Here is a 22,231-nt window from a genome sequence, read left to right on the forward strand (position 1 = left end):
AATTTAGTAAATGACAAACGATTTGAATAATTAAAATAAAATTCAAAGCGGGACCCACAAGGTGTCTACTGTACACACCTTTGAGGAAGGATTTGAATTCCATCTGGATTCAAATTGTGAGGATTTTAGGGAAATGAATCTTCGTCGGATTCTTTCTTCCTAATCCATCAAATCATGGAATTCGTTCCGTTGAAATTTGATCTAACGGCTACAAACAGAGGAACACTTTAAAGTTATAGTAACTTCAACCGTTGGATCAAATTTCAACGGCACAAATTTCCTAATTTAGTGGATTAGGTGAGAGGGATGCCGACATGATCCATTTTTGGGATTCTAGGAATCTTTATATCTTAGTCATTTATAGTATATCGTGCGATTAGAAATCATTTGAATTTTTTTATTTAAAATTAAACATAAATAATACATGATGAAAACTGGTTATCGGTATAGGATGAACATCTACATTAAGAGGTTTCTTAAAATTTTCACAAAAAGTAACCGAAAGGGATCCCATCCTTTGAGGGATATATTATATACACACACCCGCACATCACAAACCAGACACACATTTATAAATTTTCTATCACCCCTCGAAAGAACCAAGAAGCAAAAGTTAAGAAGCAAAAGTTAAGAAGATAGATGCTTTCTGTAAAGCACAACCACCAGCTATTGTCCACAACTTTATCATCCCCACGGTCCACTGACGAAGTAAACCTCTATAATCTTAAACAGGCTTTTCTACTTCCTCTGTTCCTCACCTGAAAATTTGAAACGGAATTTCTATTTTCCAACTTCCTTTTGCAAAGAAGATCGAAAATGGCTTTGGTTGGAGAGGCTTTGCTCTCTTATACAATGAATCAGCCATAAAATAATATCGAACTCATAATTTAAAGTAGAAAAACCGAACACTTTCTAATTTCTAGTTAAAATGACTATACCACCAAACCGCGTAACGCATCTCATGCATGTCTGCAGAATTATTGGTACAAGATCAACGCATTAATGTGTAGGGTTTAATCGTTATATGTGCTAGCAGTCATATTTCATTCAACAAAATTTATTTGCATAAGCATATCAAGCGATAGAAATTATCAAAATTGATACCTTATATGAACGATATTATAATACATGAATTAGCTGAATGATGAATTTTATTCATAATTTCATTCTCTTGGTCAACTTAAAGTTCAGATTCATTCTCAACACGTGTGATAAAAGTACAAAATCTTTACCAGGAACTAAAAATAAAAAAAGAATAGTTACAACTGTAATTATTGTGGGGATCAAAATCAAAATCAAAATTTTGTGTTTATGATTTTCTTTTTGTATAAAACACCTTAGCAATGAAGGATATTGTTCGACACATTTAAACAAATAGTAGTTTAACACGTACACAATAATACCTCATTCAAAATAAGGTGGTATACTTCATGTTGAATGCTTAATACCAACGTGTTGCCGCGGGTTTGAAGTTAAGATAAGATGTTAAAAATGAAAAAAATTTCGGTTACAAAATAGGAACAACGATAACAACAATGAATTTGGAAAAGCGTTAACTGGAAAAGGTTAAATTTATATAATATAAAGATACAAATTATAGTTATCCATTATATTGTAGCAGTTGTATGTAGTTCTGGACCAAGAGGATTACATTCAATTATAAAAAATAGAAATTCATGGTATAAAGATACAAAAAACATTATAATAATTGAATTTCTTCTAATAACCCTGTCTAATATACTGTGTTCCAGCTTTTGCATACAAAAAATGAGAAGATGCTGTTGTTCTGGCTGTGTGGTTTTGCAAAAAGCAGAGCAAAACCAAAAAATATAACAACTTGAAAGCATACTAACCTAATCATTGTTTTCAGTGCTGACGGTGTAACTTTGCAAAAAGTAGAGCAAAACAAAAAAATAAAATAACCAAAGGCAAGGTGGAAAACAGCGGAGCTTCTCACAATTTTTAATATTTGGTTTCCATGCATTCAAAATTTTTTATAATTTTTTATTGTGTCGTGTGCCATAAACCTGTATTAACTCATATTTTTAAATATTTGTTGTCAATTTTTTATTATTATTTTATTTTTCTTTGTGCCCACACTCTGCATTTAAATGTTTTTATAATATTTTATTGTGTTATGTGCCTCAAACCGTGTTCCGTGCCACCAACTGCAGGAGACTCGGCATGGAAGACAAAAAGCCAAGCAAAATAAAAAAAATAAAATATTCAAAAGGCAAAGCAATGGGGATGGGTTTCTCACGATTTTTAATAATTATTTTGTCCTTTCATTCAATGTTTTTATAATTTTTTATTATGTTGCGCGTCACAAACTATGTGGTCTGATTTAAGTCATATTTTTTAAATAATTTTTTGTCAGTTTTTAATTAATTATTTTATTTTTCTTTGTGTCACAATTCTACGATCATAGACACGCAGCCTTGAAGGACAAAGGATGATTAACACGTGTCAGTCATAGGCAATACATGTATTTTATTGTGTGAAGCAAGCAACAAAACAGTAATGGACAAAAAAATTTAAGGCTATTTCTGTTCTTTTACTATTGTCGAACAGTGCTAAAACTCAAGTATATATAATTTATAAATTTTCTATCACCCCTCGAAAAAACCAAGAAGCAAAAGTTAAAAAGCAAAAGTGAAAAAGATAGATGCTTTCTGTAAAGCACAACCACCAACTGTTGTCCACAACTTTATCATCCCCATGGTCCACTGACGAAGTAAACCTATATAATCTTAAAAAGGCTTTCCTACTTCCTCTGTTCCTCACCTGAAAATTTGAAACGGAATTTCCATTTCCCAACTTCCTTTTGCAAAGAAGATCGAAAATGGCTTTGGTTGGAGAGGCTTTACTCTCTTATAGAATGAATCAGCTATAAAATAATATCGAACTCATGATTTAAAGGAGAAAAGTCGAATACTTCCTAATTTCTCGTTGAAATGACTACGCCACCAAACCGCGTAACGTTGCAAGAGACATCTCATGCATGTCTGCAGAATTATTGGTAGAAGATCAAACCGCGTAACGTTGCAAGAGACATCTCATGCATGTCTGCAGAATTATTGGTAGAAGATCAACGCATTAATGTGTAAGGTTTAATCATTATAGGTGCTAGCAGTCATATTTCATTCAACAAAATTTATTTACAGAAGCATATCAAGCGATAAAAATTATCAAAATTGATTCCTTATATGAACGATATTATAATACGTGGATTAGCTGAATGATGGGTTTTATTCATAATTTCATCCTCTTGGTCAACTTAAAGTTCAGATTCATTCCGAACACGTGAGATGAAAGTACAAAATCTTTACTAGGAACTAAAAATAAAAAAAGAATAGCTACAACTGTAATTATTGTGGGGATCAAAATCAAAATTTTGTGTTTATCATTTTCTTTTTGTAAAAAACACCTTAGCAATCAAGGACATTGTTCGACTCATTTAAACAAATAGCAGTTTAACACGTATACAATAATAACTCATTGAAAATAAGGTGGTATAATTCATTTTGAATGCTTTTGATAAACTTTCAGTCCTAACATGGCCACCACCAAAATACACAGGAAAATGTCATCCAACCGACATATTATTCTTTTACCCTCTACTTTACTGAAATTTCATCAAAGCACCTCCACCAGATGCCACTATGTTTGCCGAGTGTGGTCCACTGCATTATTGACCAAAAAATAGCAAGTCGTCTCACTGATCTTGAAGTAAGTTGAGCCATATAATAATCTTAACAGGCTTTCCTGGTTCTTTACTTGAATTTCACAAAGAATTTTCAGTTTTTCAACTTCAAATACTCGATCAAAATTAGTCCTTTTGCCACGAAGAGAAAATGGCTTTGGTTGGAGAGGCTTTGCTCTCCGGTTCGATCAAGATGCTGTGCGAAAAGATTGCTTCGGGAGAGTTCATGGCCTTCTTCCGGGCAAGAAGACTCAACCATTCACTCATGGACAAGCTGAAGGTGACATTGATTACACTTCATGCAGTGCTCAACGACGCAGAGGAGAAGCAGATTGTCAACCTTGCCGTCGGGATGTGGCTTGACGAGCTCAAACATGCTGTGTTCGAAGCCGAGGACTTGGTGGATGAGATCGATACTGAAGCTTTGCGTCACGAGGTGAAAGATCAGACTAAGCAAACCCAGGTGTGCAACTTCCTCTCTACCTCTCGTAATCCTTTTAATTATAAAGGCATGAATGGTAGAATAGAGGAGTTATTTCAGAGGTTAGAACACCTTGCAGAACAGCGAAATCGCCTTGGTCTTAGAGAAGGTATTGGGCGCAATGTTTCACAAAGAACTCCCACAACTTCTGTAGTTGAGGAAGGATTCTGTCCTTATGGTAGGGATAAGGATAAAGAAAAGTTAAAAAAACTACTGCTGCTATCTGACAATGAAAGTAGCAGTAATTTTGCTGTAGCCCCTATAGTCGGAATGGGCGGGGTTGGTAAGACAACCCTTGCTCAACTCCTTTACAATGATGAACAAGTTAAAGAGCATTTTGACATTCATGCTTGGGTTTGTGTTTCCGAACAGTACGATGCTTTGAGGGTGATTAAGACCCTTATTGAGCAAATCACTGAGAAATCTTGTGATATCTCAGATATGAATTCCCTTGAAATTCGACCAAGGGAACAAGCAAGGGATATCTCAGATATGAGTTCCCTTGAAATTCGACTAAGGGAACAAGTAAGGAGGGAACAAGTGAGGGACGTCTCAGATATGAATTCCCTTGAAATTCGACTAAGGGAGCAAGTAAGGGGAAAGCCATTTTTATTTGTCCTGGATGACCTTTGGAATGAGAGCTATGATGACTGGGATCGTCTACGAACTCTTTTCACTTATGGGGCGAAGGGAAGCAAGGTCATTGTAACAACAAGGAGCAGACATGTTGCATCCATCGTGCATAATACTATTCCAATTCATGACTTGGAAAAATTGTCGGACGATGATTGCTGGTTGTTACTGGCGCAACATGCATTTAGAAATGAAAACTCTAGTGCACATCCAGACTTGGAAGAAGTTGGTAAGAAAATTGCACGTAAGTGCAACGGTTTGCCTTTAGCTTCAAAAACACTAGGGGGTCTATTAGGTTGCAACCTAGACTACAAGGAATGGAATTACATATTGGATAGCAATCTTTGGGATCTTCCACACACTAATAGTGTTCTTCCTACTCTAAGATTGAGTTACCATTACCTTCCAACGTACTTGAAACGATGCTTTGCTTATTGCTCAATTTTTCCAAAGGGCTATGAATTGGAAAAGGAAACTGTAATTCTACTATGGGTGGCAGAAGGTTTAATTCCACAATCAGATAGTGGGAATACAATGGAGGAGGTTGGTGAAAGATACTTTGACGAACTGTTATCGCGATCATTGTTTCAAAGACCAAGATTGGATCAACCAAGATTCACTATGCATGATCTCATCAATGACTTGGCTAAGTTTGTGTCTGGAGAGTTTTGTTTTAGGTTGGATCTGGAACAGTCACATGAAGCTCGTAAAAGAGTTCGCCACTTCTCGTATGTGAGAGGAAAGTTTGATACATCTTCAAAATTTCAGCCATTAGATGGAGTGAAGTATTTGCACACATTCTTTCCAGTGTCTTTAACACCATATGACCCAAGGGAAGGCGAAGTATATGTAAGCAATAAGGTTCAAGATGATTTTCTGCCAACACAAAAATATTTACGGGTAATATCATTGTCAAGATATCAAAATATCACTCACTTACCTGATTCCATTGGTAATCACATACACTTGCGCTACATTGATCTCTCCTATACGAGAATTAAAAGGTTACCTGATATAGTGTGTACCCTCTACAATTTACAAACTCTATTGTTGTTAGGTTGTTCTTCTCTTGTTAAACTGCCTGCAGACATGAGGAAATTAATTCATTTGCGTCATCTTGATATTGGCGGAACTCGCATAAAAAAAATGCCCGTGCATATGGGTAGATTAAAAAGCTTGAGAACACTGACAGCTTTTGTGTTGGGGAAATCTACTGGGTCAAGCATTGCAGAACTGAGGGAGTTGTCGCACCTTCGAGGGAAAATTTCTATCTTGAATCTGGAAAATGTAGTCAGAGCTATTGATGCCTTGCTGAAGGATAAGAATGATCTCAATGAGGTAGAGTTGAAATGGGGGGGTTATAACGTTTTGCATGATTCCGTAAAAGAGAGACAGGTACTTGAAGGACTACAACCTTCGGTAAATTTGGTGAAACTAACCATCAGTTTTTATGGTGGAACCAGTTTCCCGAATTGGGTGGGAGACTCGTCCTTCCCCAACCTACAAGTGATGCGTCTCAGCCGTTGTAGTAATTGCAGTTCACTGCCACCAGTTGGTCGGCTACCTGCTCTCAAAGAGCTCTACGTAGAAGAGATGAAATTTGTTACGAGTGTTGGTGTTGAATTCTATGGGGGAAATCAACCATTTCAATCTTTAGAGAAGCTAGAGTTTAGGAATATGCGAAGGTGGGAGGAATGGCTGCCGAGTCCAAGTGGAGGTGAAAGTCCAGACTTTCCTCGTCTTAAGGAGCTGATTTTAGACGAATGTCCGAAGCTGAGAGGAAACTTGCCCACTCATCTTCCTTCCCTGGAGATACTTAGGGTCCGTCGATGTGAGGTACTACATTTGCCGATGGGGACGCTGCCGTGGCTTCAGATGCTTGAAACTAGATTTAATGGCGGGACAGAGTGGTTGTTGGAAATGGTGCACAACAGCAATCGTCTTCAAAGTTTGACTTTATATGGTTGTCTCTCACGCTTGTCGTTCCCAACAAATGGTCTGCCCACCACGCTGACGTCACTCCGAATTATCTTCTGCGATGAATTAGAATTCCTATCACGTGAGATGATGGCCAAATTGACTTCCCTTCAGTCTTTGGATCTAACAATGAGCTGTGATTCTCTGAGGTCGTTCCCTTTGGGCATTTTCCCCAACCTTTCATCTCTTTCTATAAGTCATTGTGGGAATCTGGAATCCCTTTCTGTTGAAGAAGGAGCAGATGAAAATCTCAGCCATCTCAACTCCCTGTCTATTTGGGGATGTCGAAATCTTGTCTCTTTTCCCGACGGGGGATTGCCCACTCCCAACCTCACTTCCTTTGAAGTCTTTTACTGCAAGAATTTGAAGTTATTGCCGGACCGCATGCACACCCTCACCGCCCTTCAACAATTGTCGATATCCTTTCTTCCAAATGTGGTGTCATTTGCACAAGGGGGTTTGCCTCCCAACCTACAATCATTATCTATCAGTGACTGTGGGAGACTGAGGCCTTCAGTGGGATGGGGATTGCAAGGGCTTGTCTCTCTTCGACAATTTCAGGTCTACAAAGGAAGCAAGGATCTGGTGGAGACGTTGCTCAATGAACAGCTGCTCCCTGCCACTCTTCACACTCTCGGAATCTATTCTGTATCGAATCTGAAATCTTTGGACGGAAAGGGACTTGAGCACCTCACTTCTCTTCAACACCTAAACATTTCATGGTGCGAGAGTCTCAAATTCCTGCCAAAAGAGGGTTTTCCGGCATCTCTTTCTTGTCTGAGAATCTGGAATTGTCCTTCTCTGAAGAAGAGGTATCTGAAGAAGAGGTATGAGAAGGTAGCTCGCATTCCTTGCATAGAGATACATGGAGAAGTCAACATCTTGTGAGCTTTCATTTCACTCTCTCCAACTCTCAACTCTCAACTCTCAAGACAAAAGCCAGGTACTATTTTATTTATTATTAAATTGATTGTCCTCAGCAATATTCCTTCTTAAATTAAAGTTTCAGAGTCTAATCCCGATGAAATTACAGGAGAGTGGCGAGGGGAGTGAATTATTTCTAGTCTGATGCTGTGGAACTACTTGGGGGTCGATATATATGATTCTCCTGCATGACAAGAGGTAAAACCCTCGATGATGCTTTTCTCATACTTCTCTCGTTTGCGACATAACTCTAATCTCCTGGAATGTGTGATGGGACTAACAGATATATCGGATTACCAAATGGTGCTCTGATTTTCTGGACTGTCAAGTTTGAAATCTATTGCATGGAAATGGACTTACAACATCTCCCACTCTCGCAATTCCTGACGGGACAGGGACCTCTAGACCGGAGATATGTAGGTCCACCGGAGATATGTTTCTCTCTATTAACACAACAGTTGAAGAGTGCCTAATGGCTGAGCTTGCTTGAATGCCAGTATGTACTGCAGATCAGCTGTAAATTAATTTACTTTCTCACTTTTTCTATCTTCAGTTTGCCTTGTCTATATTGCATTTATATATCAGTCTTTTTCTTTGACAGTTCAATTCAAATATATGCTAAGTCAGGACAATGTGATGGTAGTAGCAGGTATATTGGTTTCATTGATGCAGCGAGCAAACAGAGTAAACCTGTAAAGATAGGATTATTAATTGGTGCTCTGGTTTTCTGTCAAGTTTAAAATCTTTGGACAGAAATGGACATTCAACAGGGACCTGCAGACCGCAGTTCTCGTCAACATCTATATAAAGATTAAGTGTATGTGGGATGTCATTGGCCTAGAGAGAAAACTATTGAACAGTAAAGATAGGGTAATCAGAGGGCAAACGATGTTAGCTTACATCAACCACTTAGGTACTTGTGTATATATATGACACCACTTGCCTTTAATTTTGTTAAATTACTTTTTAGCAGTATAATTCAACTGTGATACCCTTTCTTCTTTCTCTTATTTTTCATTTCTCCCCGAACATTTGCATGTTTCTTGAAATTTCAGGACAGTATCATCAAATATAATAGCAACTGGTTTTAGCTTACATATCAATTACTAGTTGTTGATTGGTGTGGCGGCAATCTCTCGCATATATGATTCACCCTGCATGGGATAAAAGTAACTCCTTGATGATGTTTTTCTTTTCTCCAGTTTACTGCTGTGGTTTCCATATGGCGGAATACTCACTCATCTTTCAATGCCTCTGTCATCTTGAGGTAGGTGCATACACATACGTTTCTATACAAACACAATGGTTGAAGAGAGCATGGCTTATTGGCACCGCTTTCTAGAGTGCCAGTTTTACGACTCGGTGGCTGTCTGCTGCCACGCCTACAGATTTCAGTGTAAGCAGTTGAACATTTGAGTATAACTTATTCTTCCTTTCTGTAACAGTGTAATTCAACTATGCTATCTATCAGGACAACACAATGGGACTACATATATGTGGGCTTTATTGATGCAGATGGCAACTCTGGAAATGTAAAGAAAGGATCATCTACTGCCAAAAATTTAAACATGCATCGGTTAGTTGTCCTTGAATGGTGCTACTCCAGCTATCTGGCATGAATATAATTCTCCTTTAATCGGAGAGGTAACCCCTGGAATGATGTTTTTTTTTTTTCCTTTCTAAATACTGTTTATAGTTTGAATATGAGAGGCATGCCTTTTCATCTTCTCTTGATGTCACTCCCATCTTCGCATGGGTGCAGATTTGTACAAAGAAAGTGGTTGAACAGCGTGCTTGATCCTTGTAGCACTGTCATCATGCTTGCGTCTGTTGATATTCCAGTAAATGAGCTTTCCACCACTTTTTTGTTTTAAGTTCCATTTGCTTGTTTTAAAGATAAATTAATCAACAATAATTTCTTCATATTTGAATTTAGGAGTATCTTGTTAGGCTGAGGTATGAAAAAGGAAAGCAGTTGAGTTGGCATCCTATTGAAATGGATTTGAGAGATGATACGCTTTTCAAAGTTGGATTTAGAGAAACGGTAAAAAGCGTGTGAAGGTAAAGCTCTGCGTTCTTTTCCTGCATTTTCATCAAAATGTAGCAGCTGTATAAAGAGAATCTGCGGTCTTTGGATCTTGTATACAGCTGTGATTCTCTGAGGTCGTTCCCTTTGGGTATTTTCCCCAACCTTTCATCTCTTTATAAAAATCATTGTGAGAATCTGGAATCCCTTTCTGTTGAAGGAGGAGCAGATGAAAATCTCAGCCATCTCAACTCCCTGTCTATTTTGCAATGTCCAAAACTTGTCTCTTTTCCCGACGGTGGATTGCCCACTCCCAACCTCACTTCCTTTTTATTAAGGGAATGCGAGAATTTGAAGTTGTTGCTGGACCGCATGCACACCCTCACCGCCCTTCAAAGTTTGGAGATAGGGTTTCTTCCAAATGTGGTGTCATTTGCACAAGGGGGTTTGCCTCCCAACCTACAGTCATTTGTGATTGTATATTGCGACAGACTGAGGTCTGCAGTGGAGTGGAGATTGCAAGGACTTGCCTCTCTTTGAGAATTTTCTATCAGCGGAAACAAGGATCTGGTGGAAGAACAGCTGCTCCCTGCCACTCTTCACACTCTCGAAATCTATGATGTATCGAATCTGAAATCTTTGGATGGCAAGGGCCTTGAGCACCTCACATCTCTTCAACACCTACACATTGAAGAGTGCGAGAGTCTCAAATTCCTGGTAAAAGAGGGTTTTCCGGCATCTCTTTCTTATCTGAGCATCTGGGATTGTCCTTCTCTGAAGAAGAGGTATGAGAACGTAGCTCGCATTCCTTGCATAGAGATAGACGGAGAATTCAACATCTTGTGAGCTTTCATTTCACTCTCTCCAACTCTCAACTCTCAAGACAAAAGCCAGGTACTTTTTTTATTCATTGTTAAATTGATTGTCCTCAGCAATATTCCAACTTAAATTCAAGTTTCAGAGTCTAATTCCGATGAAATTACAGGAGAGTGGTGAGGGGAGTGAATTATTTGTAGTCTGATACTGTGGAACTACTTGGGGGTGGATATATATATGATTCTCCTGCATGAGAAGAGGCGACATAACTGTAATCTTGTGGTAGGTGTGATGGGAGTCATGGGACTAACAGATATGTTTCTCTACAAACACAATGGTTAAGGTCTTGAAGACAGCATCGCTTTTTGGCACTGCTTGCTAGAATGCTAGTGTTGCTAGACTTGGTGGCTGGCTGCTTCGCCTACAGATTTCAGTGTAAGTAGTTGAACACTTTGAGTGTAATTTGCTTTTCTTTTCTGTAACAAGGTAATTCAACTATGCAATCAGTCAGGACAACACGATGGGACTAACGTATTTGTCGGCTTTATTAATGCAGATGGCAACTCTGGAATTGTAAAGATAGGATTATCTACAGCCAACGATTTAAACATGCATCAATAAGTTGTTATTGTATGGTGCTATCTGGCATGAATACAAGTCTCCTTCAATCGGAGAGGTAACCCCTGGAATGATGTATTTTTTAGTACTGTTTGTAATTTGAATAAGAGAGGCATGCCTTTTCATCTTCTCTTGATGTCACTCTCATCTTCTAATGGGTGCAGATATGCTTTTGTACAGACAAGGAGGTTGAACAGCACGCTTGACACTTGTAGCACTTTTGTCATGCTTGCGTTTGTTGGTATTCCAGTAAATGATAATTCTTATGTTAAGCACTGCAGACAAGCTGTAATTCAGCTTTCCACCACTCTCTTTTGTTTTAAGTTCCATTTGCTTGTTTTCTAAGATAAATTTATCAGTAATAATTTCTTCATCTTTAAATTTAGGAGCATCTTGTTAAGCTGAGGTATGAAAAAGGAAAGCAGTTGAGTTGGCATCCCATTGAAATGGATTCAATCATTTGAGAGAAAACATGCTTTTCACGGTTCAATTCAGAATGAAACGGTAGAAAGCATGTGAAGGTAAAGCTGTACATTCTTTTCCTACATTTTCATCAAAACTCTGCATCCCCATACTCTCCTTAAAGAAAAATACATTTCGCATACTTTAAATGTAATAGTGCCTGTTGTTGCCATCTATGAACATCTTATCTCCTGGAAGTGATCCAAGGGAACTGAAAGGTTATAGCATTCTTCTCGCCATTGTGGATTTCATGAGCAATCAAGAGAATATTCAAAGTTGCATCTGGAGTAGGAGGTTTGTTTTTTCTATATATTAGTGTGTGGTGTCGCGTGACTCGCATAGCAAGTTAACAGAGGAAGAAAAAAGTTATTTGAACATTGCAGATTCGCTCAATTTATATATAGGCGATCATTTGATTCGTTAACCACTCTAGAGGAAAAGGCTGTGGAGAAATAGACGATGATATGCTGTAACCCAAGTTTGATGGGGAAAGTTGGAGCAGCGGGCACTCAAATTTACAAACCTTCTTGGTAAGTAGCAACTCAACTGTGGTAGTGCTTCATGTCCATTATCGCGCATAACAGGAAATTTCCCAGTCGCTAAGGGGGCCATTCATTGTTTCTCTTAATATATAGTATTTGTTTTTCTGATTCGTAAGCAGCCACACTTTGTTGCTGCCTGTGCCCATGTGGGGGTTCATTTTTCTCTACCACATACGTTTTAGGCCAGAACACTAGTCTGATACTGTGGAACAACTTGTGGTGGATATTTATGATTCTCCTGCATGTGAAGAGGTAAACCCTGGATGATGGTTTTCTCATACTTGTCTCGTTTGCGGCATAAATTTCTCATCTTTCAATGTAACTGTAATCTTCAGGCAGGTGCACTGGAGATATGTTTCTCTCTACTAACACAACAGTTGAAGAGTGCCTCATGGCTGTGCTTGCTTGAAGGCCAGTACGTACTTTGCGTTACTAGATTGCATTTTTATTGAGGAGGATTTCACCGGTGGAACATTGCAGATCAGCTGTAAATTGTAATTTACTTTCTCTCACTTTTTCTATCTTCAAGTTTCTTTATCTATATTGCGTTTATATTATCAGTCTTTTTCTTTGGCTGTTCCATTCAACTATATGCTAAGTCGGGACATTGTGATGGTACTAAAAGATGTACCGGTTTCATTGATGCAGCCAGCAAACAGTGTAAACCTGTATATAAAGGATTATCAAATGGTGCTTTGGTTTTCTGGACTGTCAAGTTTGAAATCTTTGGACAGAAATGGACTTTCAATACCTCCCCGCTCTCGCAATTCTTTCCCGGACAGGGACCTGCAGACCTCAGCTCTCATCAACAGCTATACAAATATTGAATGTATGTGGGATTTCATCGGCACAGAGAGAAAACTATTGAACTGTAAAGATAGGATTATCAGAGGGCAAACGATGTTAGCTTACATCAACTATACTACCCTTTCTTTTTTCTTTTAAATTTCGGGACAGTATTGTCAAATACAATGGGAACCGGTTTTCAACACCTCCCACTCTCGCAAATCCTGCCGGGACAGGGACCTCAGCTATATAAAGATTGAATGTACGTGGGACTTCGTCTGTGCAAAGAGAAAACTATTGAACCGTAAAGATAGGATTACCAGAGGAAAAACGATGTTAGCTTATATCATCTACTCAGGTACTTGTGTGTATATATATAATCACTACTGTGGTTTCCATGTGGCGGAATGCTTACTCATCTTTCAATGCTTCTGTCATTTTGTGGTAGCTGCATATACATGTTTCTCTGCAAACACAAGGGTTGGAGAGAGCATGGCTTATTGGTACCGCTTGCCAGAATGCCAGTGTTACAAGACTTGGTGGCTGGCTGCTGCACCTACAGATGTCAGTGTATGTAGTTGAACACTTGAGTGTAATCTGCTCTTCCTTTATGTATCAATGTAATTCAACTACGCAATCAACCAGGACAACGCGATGGGACTAATGTATTTGTCGGCTTTATCTACAGCCAACGATTTGAACATGCATCAATTTGTTGTCCTTGAATGGTGCTAGCTTCAGCTATCTGGCATGCATATAATTCTCCTTTAATCGGAGAGGTTACCCCTGGAGTGATGTTTTTTCTAATGCTTTTTGACTCCGAATATGAGAGGCATGGCTTTTCATCTTCTCTTGATGTCACTCTCATATTCGAATGGGTGCCGATATGATTTTGTACAGAGAAAGTGGTTGAACAGCGCGCTTGATCATTGTAGCACCGTCGTCACGCTTGCGTATGTTGGCATTCCAGTAAATGATATTACTAGAATAAGTGGTTGGCTGGTGTGCTACGGATTTCACAAGATGATAATTCTAACGTTGAGCACTGCAGACGAGCTGTAATTGAGCTTTCCACCACTCTCTTTTGTGTTAATTTCTTCATCTTTGAATTTAGTAGTATCTTGTTAAGCTGAGGTAAGAAAAGGGAAAGCAGTTGAGTTGCATCCTATTGAAATGGATTTGAGAGAAAACATGCTTTTCATAGTTCGATTTAGAATGAAACGGTAGAAGCGTGTGAAGGTAAAGCCTCTGCGTTCTTTTCCTACATTTTCATAAAAAACTCCGCACCCACACTCTCCTTAATGAAAAATATATATTACATACTTTAAATGAAATTGTGCCTATTGGTGCTGCATATAAATATCATTTATCCCGGAAGTGATCCACAGGAACTGAGAGGTTATAGCATTCATCTCACCGTTGTGGATTTCATGAGCAATCAAGAGAATAATCAAAGTTGCACTTGAGACGGGTCGTTACAGAAAACGAGGGGGACAAAAATTAAGGGAGAAGAGTCTGATCAACGACTCTAGAAATTTTAGGAGGAGAGGTTAGATGGAGAAACGAGGGGGAAGATGTGTTAAGACAGAGAAAACGAGGGAGACAAAAATTAAGGAAGGAGAGTCTGATCAACGACTCTAGAAATTCTAGAAGAAGGAGAGGTTAGACGGAGAAAACGAGGGGGAAGATGTGTTAAGACGGAGAAAACGAGGGGAAAGATGTGTTAAGACGGAGAAAATGAAGGGGACGAAAATTAAGGAAGGAGAGTCTGATCAATGACTAGAAATTCTATAAGGAGGAGAGGTTAGAAGGAGAAAACGAAGGTGGACGAAAATTAAGAAAGGAGAGTCTGATCAATGACTCTAGAAATTCGAGAAGGATCATAAATAAAATTTATAAATAAAAAGGTTACAAATAAAAATTTGTATTAGATAAAATATCATACCTATTTTAGTCATTTAACATAATTACAGCAGTTTTATATAAAAGTTTATTAAAAACTCGAATACTGTTTTTTTTTTTTTTTTGTTGAAGATACTTTTGCAAAAAAATTTATCAAACACTCAACTGCTTTTTTTTACCGCCATTTATTCTTACAGCATGCTTAATTGTTTTTTAAAAAAACAGACACAGCAATACTTAACTAGCCCAAAATGAGCCATAGAATAATGTTAACAGGCTTTGCTAGTTCTGTACCTGAATTTCACAGAGTTTCGACACCCACCCCGCCCAACCATATGAACTTTCCACACAAAATCAAACAAAACAAACAAAAAGGCATATTTTACATTATGCTTACTTGCGGGGTCCACTGCATTATTGACCAAAACAAGATGAATTCGATTCTTTCACACAAATGAAATTGAGCTTACAGATGATCGTAACAGGCTCTAAAATCTGAGTTGACTTATTTACTCACTAGAATTTCAAAAGAATTTTCAGTTTTTCAACTTCAAATACTTGATCAAAATTAGACCTTTCGCCAAGAAGAGAAATGGCTTTGGTTGGAGAGGCTTTGCTCTCCTGTTCGATCAAGGTGCTGTGCGACAAGATTACCTCCGGACAGTTCATGGACTTCTTCCGGGCAAGAAGGCTCAACCATTCGCTCATGGACAAACTGAAGGTGACATTATTGACACTTCATGCAGTACTCGACGACGCAGAGGAGAAGCAGATTGTCAACCCTGCTGTGGCGATGTGGCTTGACGAACTCAAAGATGCTGTGTTCGATGCGCAGGACCTGGTGGATGAGATGGATACTGAAGCTTTGCGTCGCAAGGTGAAAGATCAGACTAAGCAAACCCAGGTGTGCAACTTCCTCGCTACCTCTCTTAGTCCTTTTAATTATAAAGGCATGAATGGTAGGATGGAGGATTTATTTCAGAGGTTAGAACACCTTGCAGAACAGCGAAATCGCCTTGGTCTTAGAGAAGGTGTTGGGCGCAACGTTTCACAAAGAACTCCCACAACTTCTGTAGTTGAGGAAGGATTCTGTCCCTATGGTAGGGATAAGGATAAAGAAAAGTTAAAAACACTACTACTGCCATCTGACAATGAAAGTAGCAGTAATTTTTCTGTAGTCCCTATAGTCGGAATGGGTGGGGTTGGCAAGACAACCCTTGCTCAACTCCTTTACAATGATGAACAGGTTAAAGAGCATTTTGACATTCATGCTTGGGTTTGTGTTTCCGAACAGTATGATGCTTTGAGGGTGATTAAGACCCTTAGTGAGCAAATCACTGAGAAATCTTGTGATATCTCAGATATGAATTCCCTTGAAATTCGACTACGGGAACAAGTAAGGGATATCTCAGATATGAATTCCCTTGAAATTCGACTAAGGGAGCAAGTAAGGGGAAAGACATTTTTATTTGTCCTGGATGACCTTTGGAATGAGAGCTATGATGAGTGGGATCGTCTACGAACTCTTTTCACTTATGGGGCGAAGGGAAGTAAAGTCATTGTAACAACAAGGAGTAGACGTGTTGCATCCACCGTGCACAATACTATTCCAATTCATGACTTAGAAAAATTGTCGGACAATGATTGCTGGTTGTTACTGACAAAACATGCATTTAGAAATGAAAACTCCATTTCACATCCAGACTTGGAAGAAGTTGATAAGAAAATTGCACGCAAGTGCAACGGTTTGCCTTTAGCTTCAAAAACACTAGGGAGTCTCTTAGGTTGCAACCTAGACTACAAGGAATGGAATCACATATTGGATAGCAATCTTTGGGATCTACCACATGCTAATAGTGTTCTTCCTTCTCTAAGATTGAGTTACCATTATCTTCCAAGTTACTTGAAACAATGCTTTGCTTATTGCTCTATTTTTCCAAAGGGCTATGAATTGGAAAAGGAAAATGTTATTCTATTATGGGTGGCAGAAGGTTTAATTCCACAATCAGAGAGCAAGAAAGCAATGGAGGAGGTTGGTGAAAGATACTTTGATGAATTGTTATCGCGATCACTATTTCAAAAACCAAGATTGGATCAACCAAGTTTCACTATGCATGATCTAATCAATGACCTGGCTATGTTTGTGTCTAGAGAGTTTTGTTTTAGATTGGATCAGAAACATTCACATGAAGTTCCTAAAAGAGTTCGCCACTTCTCGTATATGAGAGGAAATATTGATACATCTTCAAAATTTCAGCCGTTAGGTGGAGTGAAGTGTTTGCACACGTTCTTTCCAGTGTCTTTAACACCACATGATGACACAAGGGATGATGAACTATATGTAAGCAATAAGGTTCTAGATGATTTACTCCCAACACAAAAATGTTTACGGGCATTTTCATTGTCAAGATATAAAAATATCAATCACTTACCAAATTCCATTGGTAACCACATACACTTGCGCTACATTGATCTCTCTTATACGACAATTAAAATGTCGGCTGTAGTGATTGCAGTTCACTGCCACCAGTTGGTCGGCTACCTGCTCTCAAAGAGCTTTTCGTAGGAGGGATGACGTCAATTACCAGTGTTGGTGTTGAGTTCTATGGGGGAAATCAACCATTTCAATCTTTAGAGAAGCTAGAGTTTGTGTATATGCCAAAGTGGGAGGAATGGCTGCCTAGTCCAAGTGGAGGCGAAAGTCCAGACTTTCCTCGTCTTAAGGAGCTGATTTTAGACCAATGTCCAAAACTGAGAGGAAACTTGCCCACTCATCTTCCTTCCTTGGTGAACCTTGGGGTCTATCGATCTAATGTACTACATTGGTCGATGGAGACGCTGCCGTCGCTTCAGAAGCTTGATATTGATATTGTTGGTGGGAAGGAGTGGCTGCCGCAAATGGTGCGCAACAGCAATTGTCTTCAAAGTATGACTCTTTCTTTCTGTTCCTCACTCTTGTCGTTCCCTACAAATGGTCTGCCCACCACGCTCACGTCACTCCGTATATCATATTGCAAGAAATTAGAATTCCTAAGTGAGACGATGGCCAAATTGACTTCCCTTCAGTCTTTGCGTCTATCCAACAGCTGTGATTCTCTGAGGTCGTTCCCTATGGGCATTTTCCCCAAACTTTCATCTCTTGAAATATGCAGTTGCCGGAATCTGAAATCCCTTTCTGCTGAAGGAGGAGCAGATGAAAACCTCAGCCGTCTCAACTCCCTCCGGATCGAGACATGTCCAAATCTTGTCTCTTTTCCCGACGGGGGATTACCCACTCCCAACCTCACTTCCTTTTATGTCTGTGGATGCAAGAGTTTGAAGTTGTTGCCGGACCGCATGCACACCCTCACCGCCCTTCAAGAATTGTGGATATCCTGTCTTCCAAATGTGGTGTCATTTGCACAAGGGGGTTTGCCTCCCAACCTACAATCATTATCTATCAGTGACTGTGAGAGACTGAGACCTTCAGTGGGATGGGGATTGCAAGGGCTTCTCTCTCTTCGACAATTTCGGGTCTCCAGAGAAAGTAAGGATCTGGTGGAGACGTTGCTCAATGAACAGCTGCTCCCTGCCACTCTTCACACTCTCCAAATCTCTTCTGTATGGAATCTGAAATCTTTGGACGGAAAGGGACTTGAGCACCTCACTTCTCTTCAACACCTACAAATTGAATGGTGCAGGAGTCTCAAATTCCTGCCAAAAGAGGGTTTTCCGGCATCTCTTTCTTATCTGAACATCAGGAGGTGCCCTTGTTTAAAGAAGAGGTATCTCAAGAAGAGGTATGAGAACGTAGCTCGCATTCCTTGCATAAAGATAGATGGAGAAGTCAACATCTTGTGAGCTTTCATTTCACTCTCTCCAACTCTCAACTCTCAAGACAAAAGCCAGGTACTTTTTTTATTCTTTATTAAATTGATTGTCCTCAGCAATATTCCTACTTAAATTCAAGTTTCGGAGTCTAATTCCGATGAAATTACAGGAGAATGGCGAGGGGACTGAATTATTTGTAGTCTGATACTGTGGAACTACTTGGGGTGGATATATATGATTCTCCTGCATGACAAGAGGTAAATCCCTGGATGATTTCTCATACTTGTCCTGTTTGCGCCATAACTGTAATCTTCTGGTAGGTGTGATGGGACTAACAGATATATCGGTTTCACTGATGCAGCGAGCAAGCAAACCTGTAAAGATAGGATTATCAAATGGTGCTCTGATTTTCTGGCTGCTAAGTTTGAAATCTTTTGGACGGAAATGGACTTACAACACCTCCCACTCTCGCAATTCCTGCGGGGACAGGGACCTCTAGACCTCAGCTCTTGTCTACAGCTATATAAAGATTGATTGTGCGTGGGACTTTGTCAGTCCAGAGAGAAAACTATTGAACTGTAAAGTTAGGATTACAGAGGGAAAACGATGTTAGGTTACATCAACCACTCAGGTACTTGTGTGTGTGTGTGTGTATATGTGTGTGTGTGTATATATATATATATATACATATATACTGCTGTGGTTTCCATATGGCGGAATGCTTACTCATCTTTCAATGCATCTTTCATCTTGTGGTAGGTGCATGTACATATGTTTCTCTGCAAACACAATGGTTGGAGAGAGCATGGCTTATTGGCACCGCTTGCTAGAATGCCAGTGTACCAGACTTGGTGGCTGGCTGCTGCATCTACAGATTTCAGTGTAAGTAGTTGAACACTTGAGTGTAATTTGTTCTTCCTTTTGGTAACAATGTAATTCAACTATGCAATCAGTCAGGACAACATGATGGGACTAACATATTTGTCGGCTTTATTGATGCAGATGGCAACTCTGGGATTGTAAAGATAGGATTATCTACAGCCAACGATTTAAACATGCATCAATTAGTTGTCTTTGTATGGTGCTAGCTCCAGCTATCTGGCATGAATATAATTCTCCTTTATTCGGAGAGGTAACTCCTAGAGTGATGTTTTTTTCTAATGCTTTTATAGTTTGAATATGCATGCCTTTTCATCTTATTATGACATCACTCTCATCTTCGAATGGGTGCAGATATGCCTTTGGACAGACAAGGTGGTTGAACAGCTCGCTTGATCCTTGTAGCACTATTCTCATGCTTGCGTTTGTTGGTATTCCAGTAAATAATATTACTAGAATAAGTGGTTAGCTGGTGTGCTACTGATTTCACAAGAATGATAATTCTTACGTTGAGCACTGCAGGCGAGCTGTAATTGAGCTTTCCAACACTCTCTTTTGTTTTAAGTTCTATTTGCTTGTTTTCTAAGATAAATGTATCCATAATAATTTCTTCATCTTTGAATTTAGGAGTATCTTGTTAAGCTGAGGTATGAAAAAGGGAAGTGGTTGAGTTGGCATCCTATTGTATTGAAATGGATTTGAAAGAAAACATGCCCTTCACGGTTCGATTCAGAATTAAATGGTAGAAAGCGTAAGGTAAAGCTCTGCGTTCTTTTCCTACATTTTCATCAAAACTATGCATCCACATACTCTCCCTATAGAAAAATATACTCCACATAAGTTAAAGAAAAATATATACCCCATACTTTAAACGAAATTGTGCCTATTGTTGCCGCTTAGGAACATCTTATCTCCTGGAAGTGATCCAAAGGAACTGAGAGGTTATAGCATTCTTCTCACCGTTGTGGATTTCATGAGCAATCAAGGGTATTCAAAGTTGCATCTGGACTCAGAGGTTTGTTTTCTATATATTAGCGTGTGTGATGTTGTGTGACTCGCATAGTAAGTTGATAAACGAAGAAAAAAAAAATTATTTGAACATTGCAGGTCCACTCACTCACTATATATGTAGGCGATCATTTGATTTGTTAACCGTTCTTGAGGAAGATGCAGTGGAGAAATAGACGATGCTTCGCCTTAACCCAAGTTTGATGGGTAAAGTTGGAGCAGCGGGCTCTCAAATTTAGAAACCTTCTTGGTAAGTAGCAACTCAACCGTAGTAATGCTTCATGTACATTATCGCACATAACAGCAAAATTTCCCAATCGCTACGGGGTCCATTCATTGTTTCTCTTAATATATAGTATTTATTTTTCTGATTTGTATGCAGCCAAATGCACACTTTGTTGCTGCCAGTGGAGTTCATTTTCCTCTGCACGTACGTTGAGGCCAGAGCCCTATGTCGTTGGCTGCCGATGGTGGCTGATTTGGAGGCTGCTGCTGTGGTAGTGGAGAGTCATTCCACTCTAGCTTTGGCAGGGCTGTTGCAAAGGAGGAGGATTATTCTGCGTCTGGCCCAGTATTATGCGAGACGAGAGGCCTAAAAGGTTGCACGTAGGCTTGCACGATATCAAGAGTTGCTATAGTTTGACGACTCCCCTGGACATTATTTTGGATGTTTTAGTTAATAGAAGCTAGACCGTCATATCTTGTAAATTGTTGGTGCGCGGTACTCTTTTTCCTTCAGTTGGGTTGAAATTCCCGACAAGGTTTTGATGAGGCCACTCTTTAACACCCTATCGTCTTGTACATTTTTCTTTCGATAGTAACAACTAGCACACATTTAGTTAAAAGAAAATTCCATTTCGGGTTCAAACCCTAAAGAACTTTAATCTTAGTAATAGTTGAGGTTTTTGTCGATTCTTCCCCTCCCCCAAACTTGAGTGCCGATCATCTTTCTGAACTTCTATAATTACATGTTTGCCCTCATACATTTGCCATGTGTTGTCCACATAATCAAGATGGTAAAAAATATCAAAATCTAAGGCCACTGGAGAAATTGCTAACTTGACAAGGTTTTGATGAGGCACCCACATCTGGATGGTTTACCTTTGTGTGCGTTTTCTATTACTTGCTTATTGAAGATGCTCTAATTATTAGCATGTTGCACTAACTCACTTTTGTCTAAAGACTATAGGTTTTTTTCCCACCTTGTAGGTTTTCTGACATTCTCTTCTACATGCAATCTTTATTTGAGACTTGTGTTTGCTACTTGTGCCAATTAAACGAGACGACTTAATCAATTGATTCTATATTTGCCTAAAGATTTGATGGGCCAGTTGTTTAAGTATTTACATGCTTAAACGGAGTGTTGCATTCCTAACTTTATTAAGAGTGTAGTTGTGTAAATCCTAGTAGAATATGTGCAAGATTCTATGAGATCTATTAGATACTTCCTTGTACTTGTATACTACTTAGAGAGCAAAATTCTTTTTTCTTTATTACTATAAATAAATGCACAAAAGAGTAATATACATCACATAATTTCCAAACTCTCTGCCGCCAGCCTCCCTTTCTTTTTTCTTAGTCAAGTAAGCCTACAATATTTTTATATTTATTTGTTAAATATTTTACAAACTTATTCTTTCATTGGACCCGCAAAATTAGCACAA

At 39.0% G+C, this 22,231-nt stretch overlaps 1 protein-coding gene across 24 annotated transcripts; it reads left to right on the forward strand.

Moving 5' to 3' along the window:
* Nucleotides 1-3,583: 3,583 nt before the first annotated feature.
* Nucleotides 3,584-21,471, forward strand: LOC137714952 (putative disease resistance RPP13-like protein 1). Of its 24 annotated transcripts, none has more exons than XR_011065487.1 (17): nucleotides 10,500-10,638; nucleotides 10,847-10,995; nucleotides 11,117-11,236; nucleotides 11,343-11,466; nucleotides 11,565-11,699; nucleotides 11,839-11,934; nucleotides 12,024-12,170; nucleotides 12,302-12,434; nucleotides 12,518-12,676; nucleotides 12,831-13,326; nucleotides 13,417-13,538; nucleotides 19,683-19,812; nucleotides 19,914-20,088; nucleotides 20,187-20,315; nucleotides 20,460-20,574; nucleotides 20,667-20,817; nucleotides 20,950-21,471. XR_011065487.1 is itself a non-coding variant. In XM_068454129.1 (10 exons), exon 1 carries the CDS (start codon nucleotides 3,855-3,857, stop codon nucleotides 7,680-7,682), a length of 3,828 nt encoding a protein of 1,275 aa, XP_068310230.1. In that variant the 5' UTR covers nucleotides 3,584-3,854; the 3' UTR covers nucleotides 7,683-7,737; nucleotides 7,828-7,916; nucleotides 19,042-19,311; nucleotides 19,440-19,562; nucleotides 19,683-19,812; nucleotides 19,914-20,088; nucleotides 20,187-20,315; nucleotides 20,460-20,574; nucleotides 20,667-20,817; nucleotides 20,950-21,471. The 24 variants fall into 24 exon arrangements, 15 of the variants coding, with proteins under 15 accessions (XP_068310230.1, XP_068310232.1, XP_068310231.1 ...); XR_011065488.1 differs by having other exon boundaries at nucleotides 12,045-12,170; XR_011065486.1 differs by having other exon boundaries at nucleotides 11,839-12,170.
* The last annotated feature ends 760 nt before the right edge of the window (nucleotides 21,472-22,231 follow it).

Source organism: Pyrus communis, chromosome 14 (assembly GCF_963583255.1).
Source record: "Pyrus communis chromosome 14, drPyrComm1.1, whole genome shotgun sequence".
NCBI classification, from domain to species: domain Eukaryota; kingdom Viridiplantae; phylum Streptophyta; class Magnoliopsida; order Rosales; family Rosaceae; genus Pyrus; species Pyrus communis.